This window comes from Trachypithecus francoisi, unplaced genomic scaffold, assembly GCF_009764315.1.
Source record: "Trachypithecus francoisi isolate TF-2019V2 unplaced genomic scaffold, Tfra_2.0 Lachesis_group2, whole genome shotgun sequence".
NCBI classification, from domain to species: Eukaryota; Metazoa; Chordata; class Mammalia; order Primates; family Cercopithecidae; genus Trachypithecus; species Trachypithecus francoisi.
Window position 1 is genome coordinate 24,838,753 of NW_022681465.1, and position 25,007 is coordinate 24,863,759.

The 25,007-nt window shown below is 37.9% G+C and overlaps 1 protein-coding gene across 1 annotated transcript in view; it reads right to left on the bottom strand.

Moving 5' to 3' along the window:
• Window positions 1–5,208: 5,208 nt before the first annotated feature.
• The window catches only part of CAMK4 (calcium/calmodulin dependent protein kinase IV), a 273,748-nt gene continuing 253,949 nt past the window's right edge, over window positions 5,209–25,007 (bottom strand). The window contains exons 8-11 of the mRNA XM_033178946.1: window positions 22,658–22,733; window positions 17,201–17,327; window positions 12,342–12,494; window positions 5,209–11,280 (exon numbers count right to left, since the gene is read on the bottom strand). Of these exons, the coding sequence (XP_033034837.1) occupies window positions 10,840–11,280; window positions 12,342–12,494; window positions 17,201–17,327; window positions 22,658–22,733 (797 nt within the window). The 3' untranslated portion in view covers window positions 5,209–10,839. The remainder of the gene's footprint in view (window positions 11,281–12,341; window positions 12,495–17,200; window positions 17,328–22,657; window positions 22,734–25,007) is intronic.

The window sequence follows — 25,007 nt, forward strand, 5'->3', positions numbered from 1 at the left end:
GGTGTAAGAAAAATGTCCATGGTGTCTCTTGAGTTGTGGTAACATTTGAAATCACAGAATGCAAAGTTTTGGTGGGTTCTTAGATGATTTATTATCATATTGTACATGCAAACTGCTTTACATTCCCCAGCAGCAAGGTATAGGCTTCTTTGGGCATGTTCTGACATGTCTGAGTGAACTTACACAAAGTAACATTGGCCCTCCGGTCAAATTTCTACAATTAGTCTTCCAACACCCATTTTTTATAATGTCATGTACTCTTCAAGTTCCTGGAAAACACCCCCCAACCGCCCCCAAAATGTACATATTTAGTCATTGATTTGGGTTATCCAACCTGAATCCAAGAAGAAGCCACAGCTCTCATGTGGTCTGCCTCAGGCTTTGGGCAGTTGAGACAGCCCACGACTGTTGTGTCCCATCTGTAGGAAGTAGAAACTCACTGGTCAGTCACCACCATTGAAGAATACTGTAGCTCTACAACAGTAAATGGGCATGATTTTGATGAATTCTCTACAAACATTTTCTGTATGTACATTTATGCCCAGGCCACACTTAATATGTTTCCCTAAAAATATTGTAATATATCTTTGTATTAAGTAGTCAATAGCACCATGTTGTCAGGTTTTAAAAATGAAGTGTTCACAGCTCCGTTTTCAGTGCTCTTCAATTAGAAGTTGGGAAGGTAGCCTATAATCTTGGTTATGCAAACTTAAAATATTTATTCTTTGTCCTCCAAATCTTACATGCTCTTAGGTTTGGCTAAGGACTTGCAGCCTAAACTATTGGAGATTTAGGTTTCCTGTATGCAGTGCTGTTCCTTTACTCTAATCCTCTATGCTGCTATTGAGCTGCTTATATCCTTTTAGTCCAGAAAGATTTCAGCAACCCAGGAATACAAATTTCTCCTTTAGGAAAGACTAGAAAACACATCCAGATAATGTCACATAAGCCTGAAAAGCCCAAGTAGGAAGTTTTCCTTTCTCAATGTCTGCTAACTTATGATTTCTGTAACCTCACAGTAATTCTACTTCTTAGCTTCTCTTCCATCAGTCAAATGACAGTCAATCTCTGTCCCTATCTTCCTTCATGGAATAATGCCGCCATTCACTAATCACAGGCATTATCTGAAATAAAGAGGCAAGACAACTAAACATACACACACTTTTAGTTGATTCTAAATGTCTCCCAAAACATGTTTCTTGAAGATGGATGTAAAAATACTGCTTGCAATAAATGATATCAAAATGAATTTACAAAAGAGTATGTAAAGGGACAAAAGGGAGAGATGAAAAAGGACTTGACAGGAGCAGCTTGATGTTTGGAGAAACAAGTTCTGATCGTTTTACATTTTGTTGTCTGAGACTTAGCTTCCTACAGGTTGTCTTTTGAAATCTAAACTTTCAGGTAGAATTCAATCAGAAATCCTGGGGGATTGCCTATTCAGGTCAAATAACTGAAAAGGTTGAAAAAATGATGTCAGCAATAACCTTGATTTGGTCCTCCACTGGCAACATTTTAGGAAGTACATGATTTTTTGGAGTCACGAGATGTTTTTCAGAAACTGGAGTCTTGCAAAACTTGAAATTATCTATCATACTATCGTTTACTCTGTTTTGTCAGTGGAGACCTGGCCAATGCAGTTTTTCCTTTCAGTGACTGAGGTTTGCTTTAACCTGGTGACTCCCAAAAATATCTTCGATGTGTTTGATGATTTTTATTCGGCTTAGAAGCACAGCAGATGAGCCAAGTATGTCAGGCTAGATGCTCTGAGGAAAGGCTGCACATGTACCTACCCAGAATAAGAAGCAAGCATGTCTAATTCAATTTTGCACAAAATGAGATTCTGCTGCACACTGGCAACACTTCCCTGTGTATTTCAGCCTTTCACATTTATTATTATTCCTTCACCTCTGCCTTTCATTTTTCCCCTCTGTGATCAGGCTGGTTCTCAGCCAGACATGCCCCCTACTTATTACCTACCTGCAAAGATTCACCCATCTTTCATATACAGCCTGTGTTTCCATAAAGCTTTCCTTCATCATTCCTGGCAAAAGGGAGCTTTTCCCTCTTTCCATTCCTAGGGCTTATCATCTGTCTAAATGTAGCATAGGTGGTATATGTACAGGTTTATCTGTAGGGTTGGCTTTTCTCTCCAACTACAAAGCTCACTCCTGGAGGGTAGCATTGGATTTAATTCATCTTTGACTCCTCCGTGGCATATAATAGTTTCTCAGTGAAAGTTTACTGGGAAAATGGTTCCTAGAGTGGGCTGCTCCTTGGGAAGCAGGAAATCATTTCCTTAAAGTGTGGTTAGGATGTAGGCCTAATATCCCCTAAACTATGTTGTTTTGTTTCTGGGAGAAACATTAGCTATTGACTTTAGTCTATTCATTTCTAAAGTATTTGTCCATCAATGAGTGTCTTCAAACTGAGCAATCAAGAAGATGGACGGGGGAATGTGGAATCCTAATCTACATTTTGTTATCTTTCCCCTGTCTCATTCCAGTAAAGTCTCTGCTACACATAACCATGAAGACTAGCAGATGATTCATATATTTTATTCTGAGTTCTACAGTGAGTATATCCTAGTGGCTATATTATATTATTGACTGCTGCAATAGTTTAAAGAAAACAGTATGTTATTTAGAGATAATTTTAGGTACTCCTAATAAGTTGATATTGCATTTTCTACTCAGTATTTCATTTGTGACCTTTTGGTTACAGATGTTGAAAGTCAAACGGAAACACAAAAGTCATGAACGCCTATGTTTTTCTCCGTATCTCAGTCACTAGCTTCCCTTAAGGTAGGTATTTTGGAATGATCAATTTCTCTGTGACAGAAATAGACTAAGACAAGGGCCCTTCTTGGATTTCTAAATATGTAAGGAAAGCAAAGGAAAGCATTTACTCCAGGCCCTCCCTTTTCAAAGAAATGAAATTTGTAACACTCAGGAAAGCATGGGGATTAGAAAGTGGCTTTCTTACATAAAAGAGCTGACTGCGTATTCCCTGAGCTATTGATGAGAAAGTCGTTGTCATATAATGCCACAAAATAAAACATATTTCCTAAAATGATTAATGAAAATTCAACTGATAGAAATTACTGCCGGGTGCGGTGGCTCAAGCCTGTAATCCCAGCACTTTGGGAGGCTGAGACGGGTGGATCACGAGGTCAGGAGATCGAGACCATCCTGGCTTACACCGTGAAACCCCATCTCTACTAAAAAAAAAAAAAAAGAAATACAAAAAACTAGCCAGGCGAGGTGGCGGGCGCCTGTAGTCCCAGCTACTCGGGAGGCTGAGGCAGCAGAATGGTGTAAACCCGGGAGGCGGAGCTTGCAGTGAGCTGAGATCTGGCCACTGCACTCCAGCCTGGGCCATAGAGCGAGACTCCGTCTCAAAAAAAAAGAAAAAAGAAATTACTTCAGAATATTATGAGAGATTCAGAACCAAAGGGATCTTCTCATTTCTTAGCTTAGTAAGTAACAGCTGTAGATTGACTTAAATGTGAGCAAATGCCAGTGAAAGACGTCATTTACATAATTTTAAATGTAAGGATCAAATTTCTAAAACATGCTCAAAGTGCTAGAAATCTGTTTAATTCCACTCTCAACCAACTCAGTTCATACTCTAAATTTCTTTTTTTCAGGAGTGATGCAATTTCGAGTTTTTAGTTCTATAGGAAAATTTCACTAAGTTGTATCTCCTGCACAATTACTGTTGTGAGAGCATCTGCAACATAAAACAAGATTTACTTAACTTCCTAAGAAGCAAATGGGAATACGAACCTTAAGCTAAGGAGAAAAAAAAACTGGAATATAGGAATCTGTATTCCTGCAGGTCACCAAAAAGGCACTGGGGTGCCATGAAAACCCAGGGTCATTGTTTTACTGTAAGGGGCCAGATAAACATTTTAGGCTTTGCGGTTCATATGGCCTCTGTTGAAAGTACTCAACTCTGCCTTGGCAACATAGAAGCAGCCACAAACAATATGTACATAAATGAGCATGCCTGTGTTCCAATAAAAATGGAGCTTTGGTAGATTTGCTCTGTGAATCATAGGTTGCTTGAGTTCTGAAAACTGTTTTTTGGAAATTCGAGTTCAGTTCTTAGGGAATTATGTGGAAATTACTCTTTAAAAAAATACACACATAAGTTTTAATGTGTGTATCTCAAAGACGAGAGATAAAATGAATGACATTCAAACAAGTAAGAGCATAAATAACTAATTTGTTTACTAATAATCCCTTTTACTGATACCTTTAGTTCATTGGGCATAAGAAATTACTGAAACCCCAACTCAGCTATACCCACTCACTAAACTCACATTTAAAAATGTTGAAGGAAACACAGCAACATCTGTTGGACATGGAATGGACTAGCATTACAATGTTTAGGCCTAACTACTTAGTAAATGGACATGTTACAACGTTCTTTTGGCTTATGGAGGACTTTTAAAATATTAGTGAGACTTAAGGGTAACAAACAAAAACAAAATCACAAATTATGAATATGCTATTTGTTCTCTATACTGTTGCATATTAACTGTATTGTAGGCATATCAAATAGGCCAGGTTAAAAGGAGGCAGTGTGAGATGATAGTGTTCAATTTATAATCATATATATCAAAAATGTGTGTGTGTGTGTGTGTATATATATATATATATATTATATATATATATATTTTGGATGGCGTTTCACTCTTGTTGCCTAGGCTGGAGTGCAGTGGCGCAATTTTGGCTCACTGCAACCTCTGCCTCCCGGCTTCAAGGGATTCTCCTGCCTCAGCCTCCTGAGTAGCTGAGATTACAGGCGCGTGCCACTACGTCCAGCTAATTTTTGTTTTAGGGGTTTCACTACGTTGGCCAGACTGGTCTCAAACTCCTGACCTCAGGTGATCCGCCCACCTCGGCCTCCCAAAGTGTTGGGATTACAGGCGTGAGCCATTATGCCCAGCCTATAGTTATACTTAATTGTTCCTTTACAAAACAGATGAACTGCTCTACATCTATCAAGGAAAGGACAAACCTAGTAAATTTTTATCATTCACAAACTGTCAGAGTTGAGAGAGAGCTTAGGGAAAACAATAGCTTTCAAAAATTGGAATACAAAGTCCTGTATTTAAGTAGCCTGAAATCTTTTATATTGAAAATAAAGATTAATCAGAGTGAAAATTAAATGTCATTTTTGACACAATGAATCACAAGCAAAGATTAAATGTATATATTCTATATCCATGTGTTTTCCAGGTCAATCTTCAAAATGCGCTGAAAACAACTGTTTAGAATAGTGTAATTTTGCAGTCTTAGCATTGCTGTTTAGAGTTTCAAACAAAATTCTGGGCCACAAATACCCTGCATTTCTCCAGTCTGGGATGCTCCTGTCAAGGCTTTAGAGGACAAGCCTGATGGCCATAGGGATGGAACAAAACAATGATCTGGGATAAGGCATAGCAAACCAAGACAGGAAAGGAGCAACCCACTGGTGGAATCTCATTTTTCCATTATTGACCAATGACAATATACCAGTATTCAAATTGTATCACTTTCAATCAGAGGATGAGAAGAGGTTTTCTCCCACTTGGCTCATTTGAGCTCAGCCAGGTCAATGCCTGGAGTCTTGTCTAGAGCAATATCTGATTCCTTTGAAGGAGTAAGATGGTTCACTTTCTCGGCAAGGCTTCTATTTTGCCCTGGTGGACTTCTGATCCACATGACAGGAAACAGACTGAGTTCTTGAAGTTAATATCACACAATCCAATTGTCTTGAGTACATCACAGAGCAGATATGAAAGTTGGAATTTTAAATAACCAAACATAAATTAATCAAGTTTGTTATTGCTCTCCAAGATAAGTATAGAAATGGCTAAGTTCTATGAGCTGAGATTATATTATTTGATTTCAGGTAATATCCACAAGGAGTAATAATGACAAAACTTGCTCTTAATATATTGATCAAAATACAGAAAGAGGAAATGCTGAACTTGGTTACTGTGGGTGGCTGGCTGATTTCTCTCCAGTGGTCTCACTCCTTTTTTTTTTTTTTTAATTTGCCAAGGAGCCAAAAATTCACCCTGAGTGTGTCAGGGGAATAAAAGCACTTTGGAAAATTTTATAGGAAATTATTGAGTACATTTCTGTTTATCATGTGGTTATGAATATTATAATACCAATAATGAAATAACATGTACATATTTTTTTTTTAAATGCAGACACACATAACATCTAACCATTAAACAGTGTTCAACCAGTAATTGCTCAACTACTAGCAATGACCCTGATCAGGAACATATCAGTGATGAACATAAGGAAATTAGAATATGGACTAATAGGCAGGAATTACAAGGAAATTACAAATCCTTTTACATAGGTTACTGTCTGGAAATTTTGCACCATCTAAAGTAAATCTAGACAACAAGACTGAATACTTTGCAATGACAAATAAGTGACATAATGGCACTATGATTGACTCTGCTATGTATATTTGTTAATTATACATTGAGTCAACCTTCAAGAAAATGCTAGTGCTGATTCACTTTGTTGGCCTTTTTTTAAAAAAAATTTGCTTTGCAAAAACAATTCTAAAACAAAATAAATGGCTTACTAAGTTTATCCTTTGCCTTTTCTGGCATTTACTTTTCTTTTTCCAACTTGACATACAACCAGCTGCTTCTGTGCAATAAAAACTGATTTATGAAACACAATGGCTCTCTCCAAATCTTCAGCCTGTAGGCAACACACTATCAGGTACCATGCATGTGAAACAGGACACAGGGATTGCTAAACATTCCGAATTACAAAATATGTTTAAAATACTATGAAATTGAAGTCACAGTAAAAATTGTTCCTTTCTTTTTAAGTCTTCCACTAAAAATGACTATAGAACCTTGAGGATTATTCTAAAATCAGTATGTAAAAAATTTTCAAAAGTCTTTTGTTAAATCCATGCGTAATGGCAGTGTTGATTAAACCCTTCTAAGGAAATCTAAAAATGCCAGCTAATGGTCATTATTCCCATTTTGAGGATAACTGGCATATCACCATCATTACACAATCTTCATCATGCAGATTTTGTATAGTTCAGTAGATTTCCAGAAAGACATATTGCCTGTGATACAAGGATGACATGCAGCTTAATCCAGGCCTCAAAATCAGATTCTGTGTGCAGTCCTTCCTGAATGAAGACACATGGTTGGCTGACAGTAGATTTTGGTAAGCAAGAATACTATTGGCATCATGGCAGTACTCAGGAGACTCTAGGCTGTAGTCAAGACTCCAGGGCCCATCAGGAATCAGAGGGATTAGTCAGGAGATAATTTAGTAATGCCCAGGAAAATGTTGTTCCTTGAAGTCATGTTAGGAATCCTTTCCCCTCTGAAGCACATGAATGGGCAGGAGTGGTCAATAAGCTTTTACTCAGTGTGTAACATTTCTGAAACACTTTCTTTTTGGCCTCCCACCAGCTCCTCAATGTGAAAACAGGCCACTTAAATCTAAGCATAGAACTTCAAGTGTCACTTTGCTTAAAATAAAAAGTATCTAGACCAGTGCTGTCTAATATGGTAGCCACTAGCCACATGTGACTATTGAGCACTTGATGTACCAAAGGCCTAACATACACTCCTGATTTTGAAAACAGTATAAAAATAAAGAATTCAAAATATCTAATTAAATTTTAATATTACCTATATATTGATAGAATAATTTGGATGAATTGGATTAAAAATACTATAATTTCTTCTATTTTTCTTCAAATGTGACTGATAGAAAATCTTAAATGACATGCTTGCATTATATTTATATTTATATAATGCACTTGTTGTGGACAGTTAAGTTCTACAACCATATTATTCTAATTTTTACCTATTTATGTGTCCTGGGACAAGTGAAATTACAGTTTGAGAAAAAATACTGGATTCCAATTAGACTTTGTTAATGGGGGAAATAATTCAAGACTGTCCTTCATGGTTAAAAGAAAAAAATAACAAAACCTAGTTTATGCTATGTATCTGAACTTATCTCAAAATAAAAACCCATAATGTAATGTGATAATTGTTAGCTCTAAAATGCAAAATGTAATTTATTGTTTGCTGAAATTTTAATTATTTTGCTTTGTGACTATATTGCCAATTAGGAGTGATATTATGAAGTATTTTGTTAAATTAAATCTCTGTCTACTATTATTTAGCTAAGTAATCTTTGAGATAGACAATACATTCCATTTTAACAAGCAATATAAACATTGGCTGTTCTTTCAAAAATGTTAACATAAATATCCTAACTTAGGATGTATATATATGAAATCTTTGAATAATTTGACTGAAATGACCAATGTTTTTGAAAGTTTGACTTGTTTCCTACTGAAACAATGAAATTAGTCACTATATAGTCATTATCAGAATCTAATCTCTAACATGAGTCAAAATTTAAAACTCCCATTGATTTTTTAAAAATGTAGTTTATAGGTTTAAAAAGATAGAGGGAATTATCCTCAACTCTTGAGTACTCATGTCCAGGAGTGGTAATATGCACTCATTTAAATTAGTAAATTCTAAAATACACATTGGCCAAGGTATTTGCAATGTTGTTTCTGTAGTTCACAGGGCCAACGAATGCAGTCAGCCCTACCGTAGTGTGGGAATAATGTAACAACTGCCCTTGGAACAGTATGGGTTGAGCAGGGAGGAATGATGTGTTCTGATCTTTCAGCTAAGTGCCACTTTCTAACAAGACCCCCTTCCCTCTCTTTGCTCTTCCAATACATAAACGTGTGTGTGTGTGTGTGTGTGTGTGTGTGTGTGTGCAGTCTCGTGGTAAAAAGTACAACAGGAAATTGATCCTCTTAAATGGAAATCTTAATGCTTAATAAAGAAGGCATTCTTAAAGGTTAAAAACAGTGAGCCCCTTATAATGGACAACATGGGAATTCTGAGAGGGAATAATTAAACGAGGAAGGAAGGACAGAGGGAATAAGAAAAGTGCTCTCTACTAGATAGTACAAATAAAACAAAACAAAAAATAACCTTCTGAGCCCAGATGTTGTGCCTCTTCGGGGCTTCATATCAATGACCTGTTAGATTCTTAAACTATGAAAGAGAAGAAGTCCTACCTTGTTTCCTTCCCATGAGAATAGTAGTAGAGGGAGATTTGTGATTGAAAAGAAGAATGTCAACTGAGGTCCAACAGCCTCTACAACCTGGAGCTTTAATTTCATTTTCTAATTTAATAGTTTTGAGGGAGAGCCAACATAATTTAAGATCTCTTTTTTTAATGAATTTTATGTGATAGTCATTTTTTATTGTCTTTAATTTGGTCTCTGAAAATAATTATTTTTTAAAATGAATTCTTTTTAAAATTAACCCACCAAAAATAGACACATAATTAATCTGATAAAATATTCATTTCAACTCAAACTAGAAATAAATTGGAGATACTTAGTGCAATTTCTATAAGGGAAAGTGTTTCTATGAAAGTCAAGGAGAAATTATATTTATTCTGGGAAAAATCATAATATTAGGTCTAATGTTCCAGCTTTTTAAAAGAGACTGATTTGAAATCTGTATTATTCTTTATTTTTGTTTTTGTTTGTTTTTTAAGGTAAATAAATTGCATTGTGCTAAATTTCTTGGCAGGCACATTCTCAATACTACATTGTAAAATGTGGGTACTTTCATTCCAAATATGAGAAAAAGACATACTAGCTTTTCATAAAGAATTTTAGTTTATAAGTGATATGTGTCGATAACCATCAATTGGATAAAAAAAGAGCTTTGGTAAAGAATAATGTTTTCTTACTCTATTAAAGTCAATAATTAATAATCTTATAACAGAATATTATTCCTACTCTATTAAGACATTTTGGCACTAACCTGTGAAATAGATTTTTGTAAATATTTGAACCTTGATAATTATAGAGTTTATCCATTAAAATGTTCTTATCTGTAAATCTGTATAAATTCATGAGTAAATACAATTTTATCTGGAAAATGAAAAGGAATCAATCTTATCTTCATCAGTTTAAGTACAGTCTTACCTTCTTTTCTTCCCTGTTTCTTTCTTACGCCCTAAGCTTTGTCTATCAGAAAGTCATCTTATTGGAGAGCAGGTGAAGGAAAGAATGAAACTCAGCATGAGTTTGTAAATTACTTCCTCCAGGGTTGTAAAATGGCAGAATCTTAGAACATTTTGGTTATTATTAATATAGTATATATAAATAAGAATAAAATAAAGCATTCTCCACACACAAGCTTTAGGGACATATGGCTTCATGGCCTTTAAAGGATACTTCAATTTCTTACCATTGCAAGTGGATTGTTTTTTTTTTTTGCACATATGTACAACTATATCTATAAGCATCTCCTTGTAAACAGTTTGAACCCATCAACGATAAAAAGTAAAATGTTGTAAAACTTATGGGAACATGTCTTTTAGCACTGCCTAATATAAGCTAAGCAGTAGTTCAAAGGAATTACTGCCTTGTGAAGAAATCCAAAGGATGTAGGATGGCTAGGTTTTCAAAGCAAAAACAATTTGCTACTATTCACTTCAAATATGTGCCACTGGTTGCTGAAAATGTATGTTTTTAAGTGTTATGTTGTGTTTACTTGCAAAATTTAACTCATCGGTATTAGGAATCCATTACATGCCATAGAAGACACTATTATTTTCATAAAGCAGTCACATGCATTGAAGTTAGAATTACCAACTGGTATATATGTATTTTTTTTGCACCTCAAAAACAGAATCACTATAGTACATATCATGCTTCCACACCTTCCTTGCTGAAGGACAAAGTACATAAAATGCCGGTATTTGACTTCCAGATCTGAAGGAAGCTGGTTTAGTACTCTGGCAGGATCACATCTTGCTGTGGAACTTCAAAGCCCACAGCAGAGCTTCCTTGCCCTTCCCTGGGAGCTGCTACTTCCTCCACAGTCTTCAGCTTCTCCTCTGCTAGGCCCTCCTCTAGTTCCAGGTCAGCCACCTTTATCCCATCCTCCACTGCCTTGGGCGCCATCCTGGGGGCCTCTTCAGCATTTATATCTGAACCTTTAACTTTCTCTAAGGCTTGCACCTTCATCAGCTCAGCCTGTGCCCCCTTAACTGCGGCTTGGGCCCCATCGCTTTGAATTTTCTCTCCTTCTGGAATAGCTTTCATGTCCTCGTTGCCGTCTTGGATTGGAGAAGGGTCTCGGCTAGCCTTGTGGCTCTCCTGGATGCTGCCATGGCTGCTGCTGGCACTTCCCAGCCGGGAAGAGGCCACCACAGCCTTCACCGCTGCCTGATTGGAAACAGAAGAGTGTCAAGTGTTACCTCTGCTTTAACACCCCAAATCAGAGCTCAACCCCAGCTTTGCTTTTAGGGATTCTATTTTATAGGTTAGTTTTAAAGTTTTCAAAGTACCTTATTCCTACATGTTTGCCAAAATAAAATTTGGAGAATGAACAGTAAAACCTCTTTAATCTCTAATTAAATACAAATTAGTGTATTTAACCGTCTGGACAACTGAAAGCCTGAGTACATGTGTTTACCTGTGACTAACCAATTTTTGAAAATTTTAAACTGTGTTTCCTAGTGTATTTGTTTTATGGAACACTAGTTCTGTGGATGTTAGTAGTTTTTACCATATGGATATCATCATGGGGATACAAGAGTTCCATAATCAAACTAGCTTGACGAATCCTAGGTTAAGTCAATACTATTTAATTTGGGGTATTTATAATTAATTTGACTATGGAACCTTTCAGATTTGTTTACTCTGTATCAGACTGTAAGCAATGGCGGCATAGGACCCTAATTCTGACCCCTAGCTGCTCTCTGAGATCCTCTACTTAAATAGTTAGTCCTAAATACAGTTATGTAATAGAAAAGCTCCTAATCTCTATTCCATAGGTACTATATAAAATGATAAGTAATTTACTATATCACTTAAATTTTTAAATTTTTGTCAAGTAATTATTTATCTATATTAGTAAACATAGTTTCAAAAATTGTTCCCCAAGCTTTACATATCCTGCAAGAAAACAATTTTCTGAATATCAGTTTTTCCTGAACAATGCTGTTTAAGCAGTACACTTTAATTAGATGAGAAGCAGCAATAATATATTTGGTATGTAAATATCAACTTAAAACAAATTCCCTTTATTAATCATGAATTCCTTATAAGAGTATAAGAAAACTTAAGTAGCTTTGTGTCAGCCTTATTGGAATTTCAAAGCAGGATTTGCCCTGGTGCCTTAAAAAATAAATAATAGTATTAGATGAAGAACATTAGAACTATTTTTGATAGATCAAGATGAGATAATTTTTTTTGAAAACAAAGCAAAATATATGCTATCTTACCTTAAGTTTACGCCGGGCATTGAATTCTTGAAGCTTCTTTTGAGCGGTATCCATGTGTACAAAATTGGCTGCTTTACCTGTGACCCACGGATGCTGGAGAGCTTGAAAGGTAGTCAGCCGTTTCTTTGGATCCAAAACAATTAATTTTCTGACCTGAAATAATAAAGAACCATAAACTTAGTGAGGTTTTTATGATGACCTGGGCTTGCCCTCAGCTTACAAACTTGCAGGTCTTATTCTATTTCACAGCAGTACCACTAAATATATGTTAGAAAAAAATTGTTTAAGTCCTATTGTAGGTAGGAATGCCTTCAGATAGCAGTAGCTGAGGGAGTCTGAGAAGACGGGGCCATGTACCCTCAAAGTAGCAATGGCTTTCCAACAGAAGTCAAGAAACAGCTCCTCACTTGCCTGTGGACTGGAAGTTCTTTTAAGGCAGAACCAGCAAAATAATTCTGGGCTGCACTTCACAATCACCTAGAATTCAGAACTTAAAGTACAGCTCTATGGTAACAGAATGGAATCATTCATGCATCATCATTCTTTCTATGGGGATTAAATGGCAAACAAAAGGGAGAGTATCCCAGCACTTATGGAATACTACCGTATGTTTCTATCTTGGGGTTTATAGTTCTTTCTAACCCCTTGAGGGGACTTGAAGGACTAAGCCTAGAATTTAAACATCATTTTATAATCCAAGAAGTCAGTGGCTTGAGGGCATGATTTGCTTAAAGAATGGAATTCAATCAATGGCAGCCCATTCTTGGAGGTTTACTACTGCTTGTGAGGATGGGCAGTCAATAAATTGCCAGGAAGGTCAACAAATAAAATAATCCACAATCCTGGGCTTAGTAGGGGTGACCTGATATGTTGTAGAGACTATTGGGAGTCAGGAAGTGCATTCAAGCCCTGGTTATGCCGCTCACTACTTTTGTGACCCTAGATATAGACAAACATATGAATTGCCTGTGGACACCCCCTCAGGCCCTTTCCTTACAGAATCTTATTTCCACTTTAATTCCTTTGTAATTGCTTCTTAGATGCATATATAAGTTTTTAAAACTTATTTCCACTTTAATTCCTTTGTAATTGCTTCTTAGATGCATATATACGTTTTTAAAAACTCATGTCATCTTTCAGTAGCCTTATCATTTGGAACTAATAGTGCCAATTCATAAATGAGGGAAGGAGGGAAGCTCAGAAAGAGTTAGTGACTTGCCTCAGGTCAGACAATTTGGAATTGATGGAGCCTGTATTTAAACTCAGGTCTGTGTATGTCAGAGTGCATCTTGTGGCCACTTACACCATGACATCTCCAAGGTGGTCACTCTCTCTGTACCTTGGCCTGCTCATGTGTAAAATAAGGAGCTTTGAGTGGTTGTAAAGTCTCAGGTCTTTTCTACCTCTAATTACCTAAGGAGACGTGAACATAGGCCAAGGAAATCAGGTGGCAAGGCAAATGAGGAATAAATACTATCTGGTTCTCTGTTCACTTCCTTTCTGCAAAGAATGTGTGTTTGGGCTAGATTTGTAGTGGACAGAGACATGAGGCTTTTTAGGCTTAAAATCTGAGAGGACATGGAGGAAGGCAGGATGGTTAAGAGAAAGAAGGCATGGTAGTAAATAAAGATCTGATAGTAGTCATAGCTATCATCTGTTGAACAGGGCTATTAATAATTTTATGTAAATGAGACCTAATCCTTACAACATTTTTGACAATTATGTATTTTCTTTTTATTTTCGAATCATTTTTATCCTCTCCCTCATCATTACTATCTTCGTCATGAAAATGCAAAGCATTTATTGAAAGTCAATGTGCACCAAAAATTTATATACACCATTACTAATCTTTACATTTGAAGATATTGATAACAATCCTAACTGAATTGTTAGGAAACTTTCTGAAGGTCAGAATCACACTCAAAAACTCGCCATTACCCTGTGGTACCCCTTACATCCAATTCCCCAACTCCTCAGCACTTAGTCTCTGCCGATGACACAACAGATGTGGGTTTTTTTTTTAGTAAGTATACATTTATGGAGCTCAAGGATTCTTCCAGTTCTGAAGTTTTAAGCAGTGATAAACTAACATGGGATCTAGCTGAATGAAGGAACATCAAAGCTAACCCTCTTATTCACTTAATATTTATTAAGGGTGAAAAGAAATGGAAGGAAGGCTAAATAAGAGTACTATTACTAAGTTAGTTGATATTAGTTACTTAACATAGATTATGTTCCTTAATTCTCACAACAACCTAGAGATAGGTACAATTATCCTAGATGAGAAAACTAAAGCATGGCAAGGTTACATCATGAGCCCAAGGTTACACTTCCAGGACATGACAAAGGGGGCACTTAAATCCAGGTGTGTCAGACTCTAAAACTTCATAGTGTACTTCTGGATCCATTGTTTCATCCAATGAACATTTACTGAGTCTGTACTATATGCCCATGTGGTTCTAAGGTCTGGGTACACATGCTTTGTCCTGCCTCAGAGCTTAAAATCTAATTAGGGAGGACCATTAAATATATGTGATGACTGTTATGAACTGGGGAGTGCAGGGGGTAAAGGAAGATTTTGGCAGAAGGAACCGACTGTAGGTGGGAGGGACTGAAGGGGAAGGCCGACCATGCCTCCCAAGGGATCTCTAGTGGCAGCTGGGGCTTGAGAATAAGAGTCACCCAGGTGTGTGTGTGTGTGTGTGTGTGTGTGTGTGTGTGGGTGGGTGTATGTGTAATGGAGGAGAAGGTGGGGAGGAAGAAAGAACATTACAGAGCAGAAGAAAGAGCCATGGCAATATCCTGAGATATGCTGATGATAAACTAGAAATGTGGTGCACTAGACTGAAGAGTGATCAAAGGAGAGAGATGTGAAGTGAGTGATGGCACAGGAAAGAGTGGCAGGCCCCAGACCAGGCAGCATCATGTAGATCTTGTTATGGGTTTTGGATTTTATCCTAAGATTCTTAAAGCAGGACAAGGACATGATGTGATTTATTTATAAGACCATCCCTTTGAATCCTGTGCAGACTGTATTTGAGAAAGGTATGAGAAGAGGCAGGCAAATCAGATAGGAGGTTGGGGCAGTGGTCCAGGGGAGAGAACTGGATGGATTCAAGGGATGTTTGGGAGCATGAGGTATGACTTGAGGAAGGAGTTGCAATGACATATCTATATATCACACATCACACACACTGACTTTCTCTTCCCAGTCATGCTGGAAAAGCAATGAGCCTTAGGTAATCTGTTCCATGAAGGAACACAGAGGGTAAGGAAGAAATGCTTGAAGAAAAAAGAGCACTGGAAAGGGAGTCTGAACAACTGAATCAGCCCCAATAATGTCTTTTTGCTGGGAAGCTGTGTGACCTTAGCAGTCATTTCACCTCTCTGGTCTTTAGCATTCTCATCTTTAAAATGAGAGGAGGACTAGATGCCTCCTAAGAGGCATGTTGTACATCTAAGAGGCATGTTGTACATAATTGTCCTCTTGTACATCTAGATGCCTCTTAGGAGGCATCTAGTCCTCTTGTACATCTAACCTTCTATGATTCAAAAGTCAACTTTCGATTATGTCTGTGTGGTTTTTCTCTAGTGGATTGATGATAAATGTTTCAATCTCATGTTACCATCCTCTTTATTTTATAAGTGGTGAGTGACCTCCCCAGAAGGTATGGATTTCCTGAATGCAAACAAATGTCAGTATTAACTTAAGTGAGAAGCAATGTAAAAACAAACAAACAAAATGAACTATTAACACAGTGGAACATTTTTATAATGCCAATCTACATAGTGGGACTTATGTTACTATCAGGATATTTTAATAAATTTGAATGAAATTTCAGGAAGCAATATTGTTTTCCTTGAAGTATATCTAGGCTGGGTACAGTGGCTCACACCTGTAATCCCAGCACTTTGGCAGGCCAAAGTGGGAAGATCGCCTGAGGACAAGAGTTTGAGACCAGCCTGGGCAACATAGCAAGATCCCACATTTACAAAAACAATTTAAAAATTAGCCAGGTGTGGTGGCATGCACCTGTGTCCCAGCTACTCAGGAGGTTGAGGTGGGAGGATTGCTTAAGCCCAGGAGTTGGAGGCTACAGTGAGCCATGATCATGCCATTACACTCCAGACTGGGTGACAGTGAGACCTTGTCTCAAAAAAAAAAAAAACAAGAAATGAAGTATATCTAAATTCTAGGCAATTGCAAGCCATGTTAAAACAGAATTCTGTGTCAATTGTGTTTGAATTTACCCAGCACAGCTTTCTTCATAAGCAAGGTTTTAATACTTATCAGGTAGTAAAAGCTCATTAATACTGTAGTAATTGTAGTTTATGATAATTCAACTAGCGATGAGTCAAAAACATATCTAGTTTTTATTCTCTAAGGAAAATATATTAATGAACTAATTTTATTAAAAATACTTTAAGGCCGGGCGCGGTGGCTCAAGCCTGTAATCCCAGCACTTTGGGAGGCCGAGACGGGCGGATCACGAGGTCAGGAGATCGAGACCATCCTGGCTAACACGGTGAAACCCCGTCTCTACTAAAATATACAAAAAATTAGCCGGGCGAGATGGCGGGCGCCTGTAGTCCCAGCTACTCGGGAGGCTGAGGCGAGAGAATGGCGTAAACCCGGGAGGCGGAGCTTGCAGTGAGCTGAGATCCGGCCACTGCACTCCAGCCTGGGCGACAGAGCGAGACTCCGTCTCAAAAAATAAATAAATAAATAAATAAATAAATAAAAATACTTTAAAATTGAAAGAAAATATGACATTAATAAGGGCAAATTTTAAAAAAATTGTACTGCCCATTAATTCATTAAAAATAAATTTATTTCATTTTGTTTTGATTACACTTACCAAGTCCTTGGCATTTAGAGACACTTCATCCCACCAGGGGGAGATAAAGTAATATTCACAATTCAGAATTCTTCTGAACATGAACTGATCACCTCTTTCATCATAGAATGGTTCAAATCCACAAAGTCTAGAGGAACAAAATACAGAGAATAAAATGTCTTTAAAAGCTCAAGTATATTTCATCAAATTTCTGTAGGAATTCAAGACTGTTCTTTTTCACAGCTTCCTGCTATGGAAGCAAGTCTACTTAGCACAAGTATGCAATTGCCTTATTACAATTCACTATTGATAGTGTAAACACATAATCAAGTCCTCAGGAAGTAGGAATTAATATAAAACCAACTTAGGATTTCGACAAAAAGCTATAATAATTATAATTATTGTCTAATAATAATAATTGTTACAATTCTTATTACACAGAAGAACAAGAATAATAATAGCTAACATTATAGACATTATGCTAAAGCCTTTCCATGGATTTTTTGACAGGTATTGAGAAGACAGACAGGCAGACAGAGATTGAATAGACTTCCAATTTAATATGAAAGGGAAGAGCTGGGATTTTGAAAGTAAAGAAATTAAAAAGTGGAAAGAAGAAATTTTCACTTATTTTTATTCTGCCCTATTCTATGAAATCCTCCATAGAAATGAATAAAGCTTTATGATATTTCCATTCCATTCCAGTTTGGATTTCAGAGTGAACAAAGATAGGAGCTGAAACTATTGTCAGGGAATGATCTTAAAAGATGTTTAATATTAATATAGTCACCAGATGCAGCCAAAGAGATGAGAAGCCTCAATTTACCTTATTCTTTGTATCATTTTCTACTATGGAGTCAGTTTAAAAATGAATGGGAAAAATGGGGTAAAAGGGACAGAGAACTATCTTGGGCATCTTAACAAGAGAGAAAGGAAAAGCGAGTTGTTTAGGGCCACCAAGCGTCCACTGTTTATAGATGAGTGGAAGTTTTAAAATCAATAGGGACCAAGAGGGAACTGCTTTAAAAAGCCCATGCCAGGGCATGTGTTGCATTTGAAAAAAAATGAGGATGGGAGGGAGGATGAATAAAAGACATTTTCCCAAAGGCTTCTGTCAAGCTGACCAGGTTGGTACACACCATGAATTTTTTTTTTTTATTATACTTTATGTTCTAGGGTACATGTGCACAACATGCAGGTTTGTTACATATAGCATGAAAAATTAAAAGTGCATCCTAATACAATGAGTTTTTAGAACGAAGCAGTTTCGTATGTCCTTTTGCTCAGAGAACGTCCCACTGGGAGAATTTTTGTCTCTTCCAGATATTCTGGAGCCAGCGAGAAAAATGCAAGGCCTGACAGTGCAGAAGCCTGGGCCAATGCATTCTCCCTTTCCCTACTGAACAGTCTGCACAGAGAATCTCATTCCCGACCTGCCTGTGGAAGAGCACCCTAAGGTGAGACGGGACACATGTCCTCACCTTGACAATGGGAGAGTCTGGCCTTGCCTGCCCTGCTCTGCCCTGCTCTCCACAACACTAGAAACCTTTGGCCTGTTGCAGTTAGTCATGGAGAATGAGCCAGCTTTCCAGACTTAGTGTAGGAGTTTCCTTATATTTCCCCTTCTGGAAATCTAGAGACAAAAATGATCACTCAAGAGTTATAGTGTTCACATGCCTTTTCTCTCATTTCAGTCCTGTCAGTGACTTTGTACTTTGGTGACAGAGGTAAAAGGTGTCAACTTCAAGCCTTAGGGCAGAACTGTAGTGTTGAAAGCTAAAGGAGAGAGTTTGAATCTCTTGATGCTATCTGATTTCTGATCGGATCATAAGACCCAGTCCTGCAGCTTTTGCCTGTAGGGGCAGAGGGTTTAGATATAAAAGGTAAAGATACAAGAATTCCTGGGAGAAAAAATAGGATGGCCTTCATTTTCAGCCTAATGGCATTCTTAGAAATAGCAAGGCCATATCAATAGCCTGGTGGTGACAAGCTAGAACTCTTAAGAAGGAAAGAGTGGGTCAGGCGCGGTGGGTCACACCTGTAATCCCAGCACTTTGGGAGGCTCAGGCAGGTGGATCACAAGGTCAGAAGTTTGAGACCAGGCTGGCCAGCATGGTGAAACCCCATCTCTACTAAAAATACAAAAAATTAGCCGGGCATGGTGGCACGCGCCTGTAATCCCAGGTACTCGGGGGGCTGAGGCAGGAGAATCGCTTGAAACCAAGGCGGAGGTTGCAGTGAGTAGAGATTGTGCCACTGCACTCTAGCCTGGGCGACACAGCAAGACTTCATCTCAAAACAAAACAAAACAAAACAAACACACACACACACAGAGAAGCAAAGAGTGAAGTTAAAATGCAGCAGTAGCCACAAGAAGAGGGACAAAAGAGGTAACAGAGTTCTTTACGCTGTCTATTCATGGCTTTATTAAAAAAAAAAGAGCCCCAGAATTTATGTACATACAGACAAGTATCGGTAAAACAAATGCCTCAACATTTGGAAGACAGAAGAAAGAATCTGACTGAAGCTCATAATGTAGCTTCATTGTAAGATTTTCTTTCCCAGGAAGCATTAACAAAATTGATCTTTAGTTCTAATTCTTCATTTGGTTACTTTCCATACTCTACTCTCTGTCTCCAAGCCACTCTGGTGAAATGAGTGAGATGTTAGAGGTCATAGTCTCAGGTGCTCAGCAGGCCACTAAGTGTACATTAAACCAATCCAATAAAGGAAATACAGAGATCCAGTGGCACAACCCACTAGAGAAAATGTGCCAGTCAACCTTGCCAGTGGACTTCACCAATTATTAATGAACTGTAGAGTAAACAAAACGTCCTCAGGCTTAGAGCCTGACATAAGTTAGCCAAAAACTAAAGAATATTAGTTGTAAGCAGCACTGTTATTTTCATTTTGAAGGCTACCACTCTTACTTTCAACTAAACCTATTAATTAATTACCTTACGCTTATAAAGATAAAAGAAATATATAAAATAGTTTTTATAATTTGGTAATGGACTAGGGGATAGGATAGAATTTTAGAACTATTTTCAGGGTTACAATAAAATATTTCTCAAGTAATTATATTCTTCCCTTCATTTTCCCATGTCAGTGATATCATTAAGTTTTATGCATTCCACATTCCAATTTTTCGGGGGAAATGTAACTTAATTTCCTAATTCCATCTCTCCAAGTTCTTTCATATCATTAATACTTAATGCCTCCCAGTACATTTCAACAATGTAACAATTGTTGGTATATTGGTACATAAATTGGGTATATTTCTACTTTAGGGGCAAATCTACGTTTTGAGGACAAAAACAGGATTCTTTACCTCTCCAAATTCCTCTTACACTTTTTTTTGTTTTGTTTTTGAGTCGGATTTTCATTCTGTTGCCCAGGCTGGAGTGCAGTGGTGCAATCTCGGCTCACTGCAACCTCCACCTCCTGGGTTCACGCCATTCTCTTGCCTCAGCCTCCTGAGTAGCTGGGACTACAGGCGCCCACCACCATATCCTGCTAATTTTTTATATTTTTAGTAGAGACGGGGTTTCACCATGTTAGCCAGGATGGTCTCGATCTCCTGACCTTGCGATCCACCCGTCTTGGCTTCCCGAAGTGCTGGGATTACAGGTGTGAACCACTGCGCCCTGCCCTTCTTAAGCTTTTCTAAAGACACAAGGAATTGAGCACACAAAGTATCTTTTTGTATTACATATTAGTGGGTGGCTATTTTATCAGTTGCTTGTTAAACCTTTTTGTCTTGGCTATCAACCATTGTATATCAGGTGAACTTAGATTTTGCTAATGTGCTTGTGGGCCCTACCACAGTTAGCCCATTCCTAGTCCATATCACCAGGACATTGAATTTTTTTAAGATTACTATTAAGTTAAAAACAACTTTAATTAAAAGCTTTCTGCTGTGGACTGAATTGTATTCCCCCCTCCAACCCCAAAATCCATATGTTGATGCCCCAGCTCCCAATGTGATAGTATTTGGAGATGGAGCCCTTGGGAGGCAATCAGGTTTAGATGAGGTCATGAGAGTGGGGTCTTCCTCATGGGATTAGTCCCCTCATAAGAAGAGACTCCACAGAGCTTTCTCTCTCTTTCTCCCCACCATGTGAGGACACCGTGAGAGGGTGGCCATCTGCAAGCCAGGAGAGGGTCCTCAGCAGAAGCTGACTGTGCTGACCCTCTGGTCTTGGACTTCCAGCCTCCAAACTGTGAGAAAATAGCTTTCTGTTATTTAAGCCACCCAGTCTATATATTTTGTTATGTCAGCCCAGGTAGACTAATATACCTATTTTCAAACCCTTCAAAATTTCTCTGAATTTGAATATTATGCATTCCAACAACTAACTTGTAGTACTCTCTAAATGGCAACTAAGTCTCCTTGTTTTGAACTAAACTCTTGAAAGCATCGATATCTTATTTTTTAGTTGTTCTACAGTATTCTTCCTTCTCAGACGCTCTTCTATTTGGTTGATTTTTTTTCATCACCACCTGCAGTTCCAAGATGTCTTTAGGAAATTTCATGAAACTCCTTATTTCTTATTAGACAGGAGCTCAGGAATGGAGTTGGGGATACCAGAGATTAAAATATTTCACTCATTTTTTTTTTCTCCCAAGAAATTTGCGTAGGGTGTTAAATTTAAGACCCTTGAAAACCTAACAGAAATAAGAAACAAAATTGATAGTTAAAATGCATTTAAAATATTTTAAAAATATTCCTGATAAAAAATATACCAGTTTGGAATTGCTTAAGAAATTAAATTGTCAAGGCCAGGCGTGGTGGCTCAAGCCTATAATCCCAGCACTTTGGGAGGCCGAGACAGGTGGATCACGAGGTCAGGAGATCGAGACCATCCTGGCTAACACGGTGAAACCCCGTCTCTACTAAAAAATACAAAAAACTAGCCGAGCGAGGTGGCGGGCGCCTGTAGTCCCAGCTACTCGGGAGGCTGAGGCAGGAGAATGGTGTGAACCTGGGAGGTGGAGCTTGCAGTGAGCTGAGATCCGGCCACTGCACTCCAGCCTGGGTGACAGAGTGAGACTCCATCTCAAAAAAAAATAAAAAAAATAAAAAAAGAAATTAAATAGTCATTTGCCCTTTTAAAAGGAGTAAGTCTAATAATTTTCTATTAGATGCAAATAAGTAAAATAAGAGCAAGTTTACACAGGTGGTCTTGGGCTCATATTCTTTACTATTGTCAAGTAATAAATTGTTCCCTAAATCTGCTGTACATTACATAGTGGATATAGACATAGGAAAGCCCTGGACAAGAATTCTGGTCTCAAGAAAATTACAAAATAAAAGGCAATGTTCATTTTCAGGAAATTCTAACTGCATTTAATATGTAACAGAAAATCACAAAAAGGCAAAAAGTAATCTTTACGGTTTTTATGAGAATTAGAGGTACCTAGAAAATGTCACAGAAAGGTAAACAGTTTCCATTAATATTGCTTTTCTTCACTTACAAGATGTAGGTGATTATTCCTACAGACCACATGTCCACCTCAGGTCCATAGGCACAACCTCTAAGAATTTCAGGTGCTGCAGAAAAAGTGAAAATTGTGTTAAATTAGAGCTTAGTCAACATTTATGTTTTAATATGAAGCAATGGGAAAGAAATAAATTCATCAAAAAAGTTTCTGAACAGTTTTATAATCAATCTTCTCTCCCCAAACCACAGTATGAAGCTATAAATACTTACGTCTATTTTAGTAAGAGAGATTATAGTCTATCTGTGTTTGGGATGCATAAAATAACACTATTAACTTTAATATTCTATGTCAGAATATAATGATACTGCTCAAATCAAGTAGAGAGAGCTATATCTCTGCTACAATAGATGCAGTACTTCAAAGGGAGCTTTGTACATAGAAAAGAAAGAAAGTTAAGCATAACAGAGGAGAAAAAAGTCACAATTATGCTGCCTTGAGATCTAGACCTGCTGGGAGCAGGGTGTGTCAGTGAGTGTGTGGGTCTGACAGTGTGCAGGGTGGAAACCAGCGCAGACGGTGAGGAGGGTTGACAAGTATCTAGTCTGGACGGTTGCAGCAGGAGCTAGGAGGTACCCTGGCACATGTCCTGGCACTGAGAGATGCATGTAGGTCTCCAGAGAGCAGCTGATCCTAATCAGCTTGAGGTCATGAACTGAGAAAGGGGAACTTATCTGTGCACAGTGAGGTGGCTTGTATTAGTTCTGCCTGCTGTTGTGAAAAAGGAAGGCTTTCTCAGCCATAAAATAGTCCTGGTGTGGAGAATAGCAGTATCTTTTATATTTTTATTACCTTTGATTTGTGAAAATGGGTAATTAACTGGATCCAGGCACTTTCCCTGAATACTAACGGTGTTATTTGTTTGCCTATTTAACAACAGAAGAAAAGGGGAAGTGAAAGCCCCACCATCTATGGAGAAATAGAGCTCAGGCCTATTATCTGGAGTGGCCTTTCTTGATTTTGAACACAAGTGCGGTAGGTGCCAGCAGCGTTCTCGAAGAAGGAGCTTCTTGATTAATGCTGATGGCTGCTTGAGGAAGGCCTTAGGGATGAGCACACCACAACATTCTCTGGGATGGGGGTTGAAATGCAAGTAAACAGGATTTTCTGTCCATGCTGACTGGAAATGTCACACTCAGTGTTACCTATCAAGATGAGCTCTGGGGCCGGGCGCAGTGGCTCACACCTGTAATTCTAGCACTTTGGGAGGCCGAGGCAGGTGGATCACCTGAGGTCAAGAGTTTGAGTCCAGCCTGGCCAACATGGTGAAACCCTGTCTCTACTAAAAATACAAAAAAATTAGCCAGGCGTGGTGGTAGGTGCCTGTAATCCCAGCTACTCGGAAGGCTGAGGAAGGAGAACAGCTTGAACCCAGGAGGAAGAGGTTGCAGTGAGCAGAAAGGGCACCACTGCACTCCAACCTAGGCAACAGAACAAGACTCTATCTTAAAGAAAGAAAAAAGAAAGAAAGGAAAAATGTGAGCTCTGGAAGGAGGCTATCCTTATGGGACTCTGGATTTACCATACAGGAAGGAATACTGTGGGTGTTCCACTGACCTCTCCCATACTATCCCTTAACTCTCATCATATTCCAATTAGAGGTTTCTTTTCCCTGTAGAAGCTGGGTTACATAAAATATGAGGCGTCTTCAAAAAGTTCATGGAAAATGCATATTATAAAAAATTATGCATGAATCTCACAATTTTTTGTACCAAAATAAACTTGTACTAACTTGTCATAACATGTCCAAACAGGATCTAGTTTGAGACACTAAAAAGGCGAAGACTTCAGTTTGAAAAGAGCCTCTATCTGAGCAACACAAATTCTGCTAAAACTGAAGCAAGAACAAACATCAAATTTATGGTAAAGCTTGGGTGGAAGAATGGCGAAATCATTGAGGCTTTATAAAAAGTTTGTGAGGACAATGTTCTAAAGAAATTAACAGTACACAAGTGAATAACTCATTTTAAGAAGGGATAAGACCATGTTGAAGTTCATGAAGCCCATAGTGGCAGATCATTCACATCAATTTTTGAGAAAAAAAATTAATCTTGCTCATGGCCTAATTGAAGAGGACTGGCAACAGCAGAAGCAATAGCCAACACCACAGACATCTCAGTGAGTTCAGCTTACACAATTCTGACTGAAAAATTAAAAGTTGAGCAAAGTTCCCACTCGATGGGTGACAACACTGTTGTACCCAGATCAGATGCAGACAAAAATAGAGCTTTCAATGGAAATTTTAAACAAGTGGGATTGAAATCCTGAACTGATTCTTCAAAGAATTATAACAGGAGATAAAACATGGCTTTACCAGTATAATCCT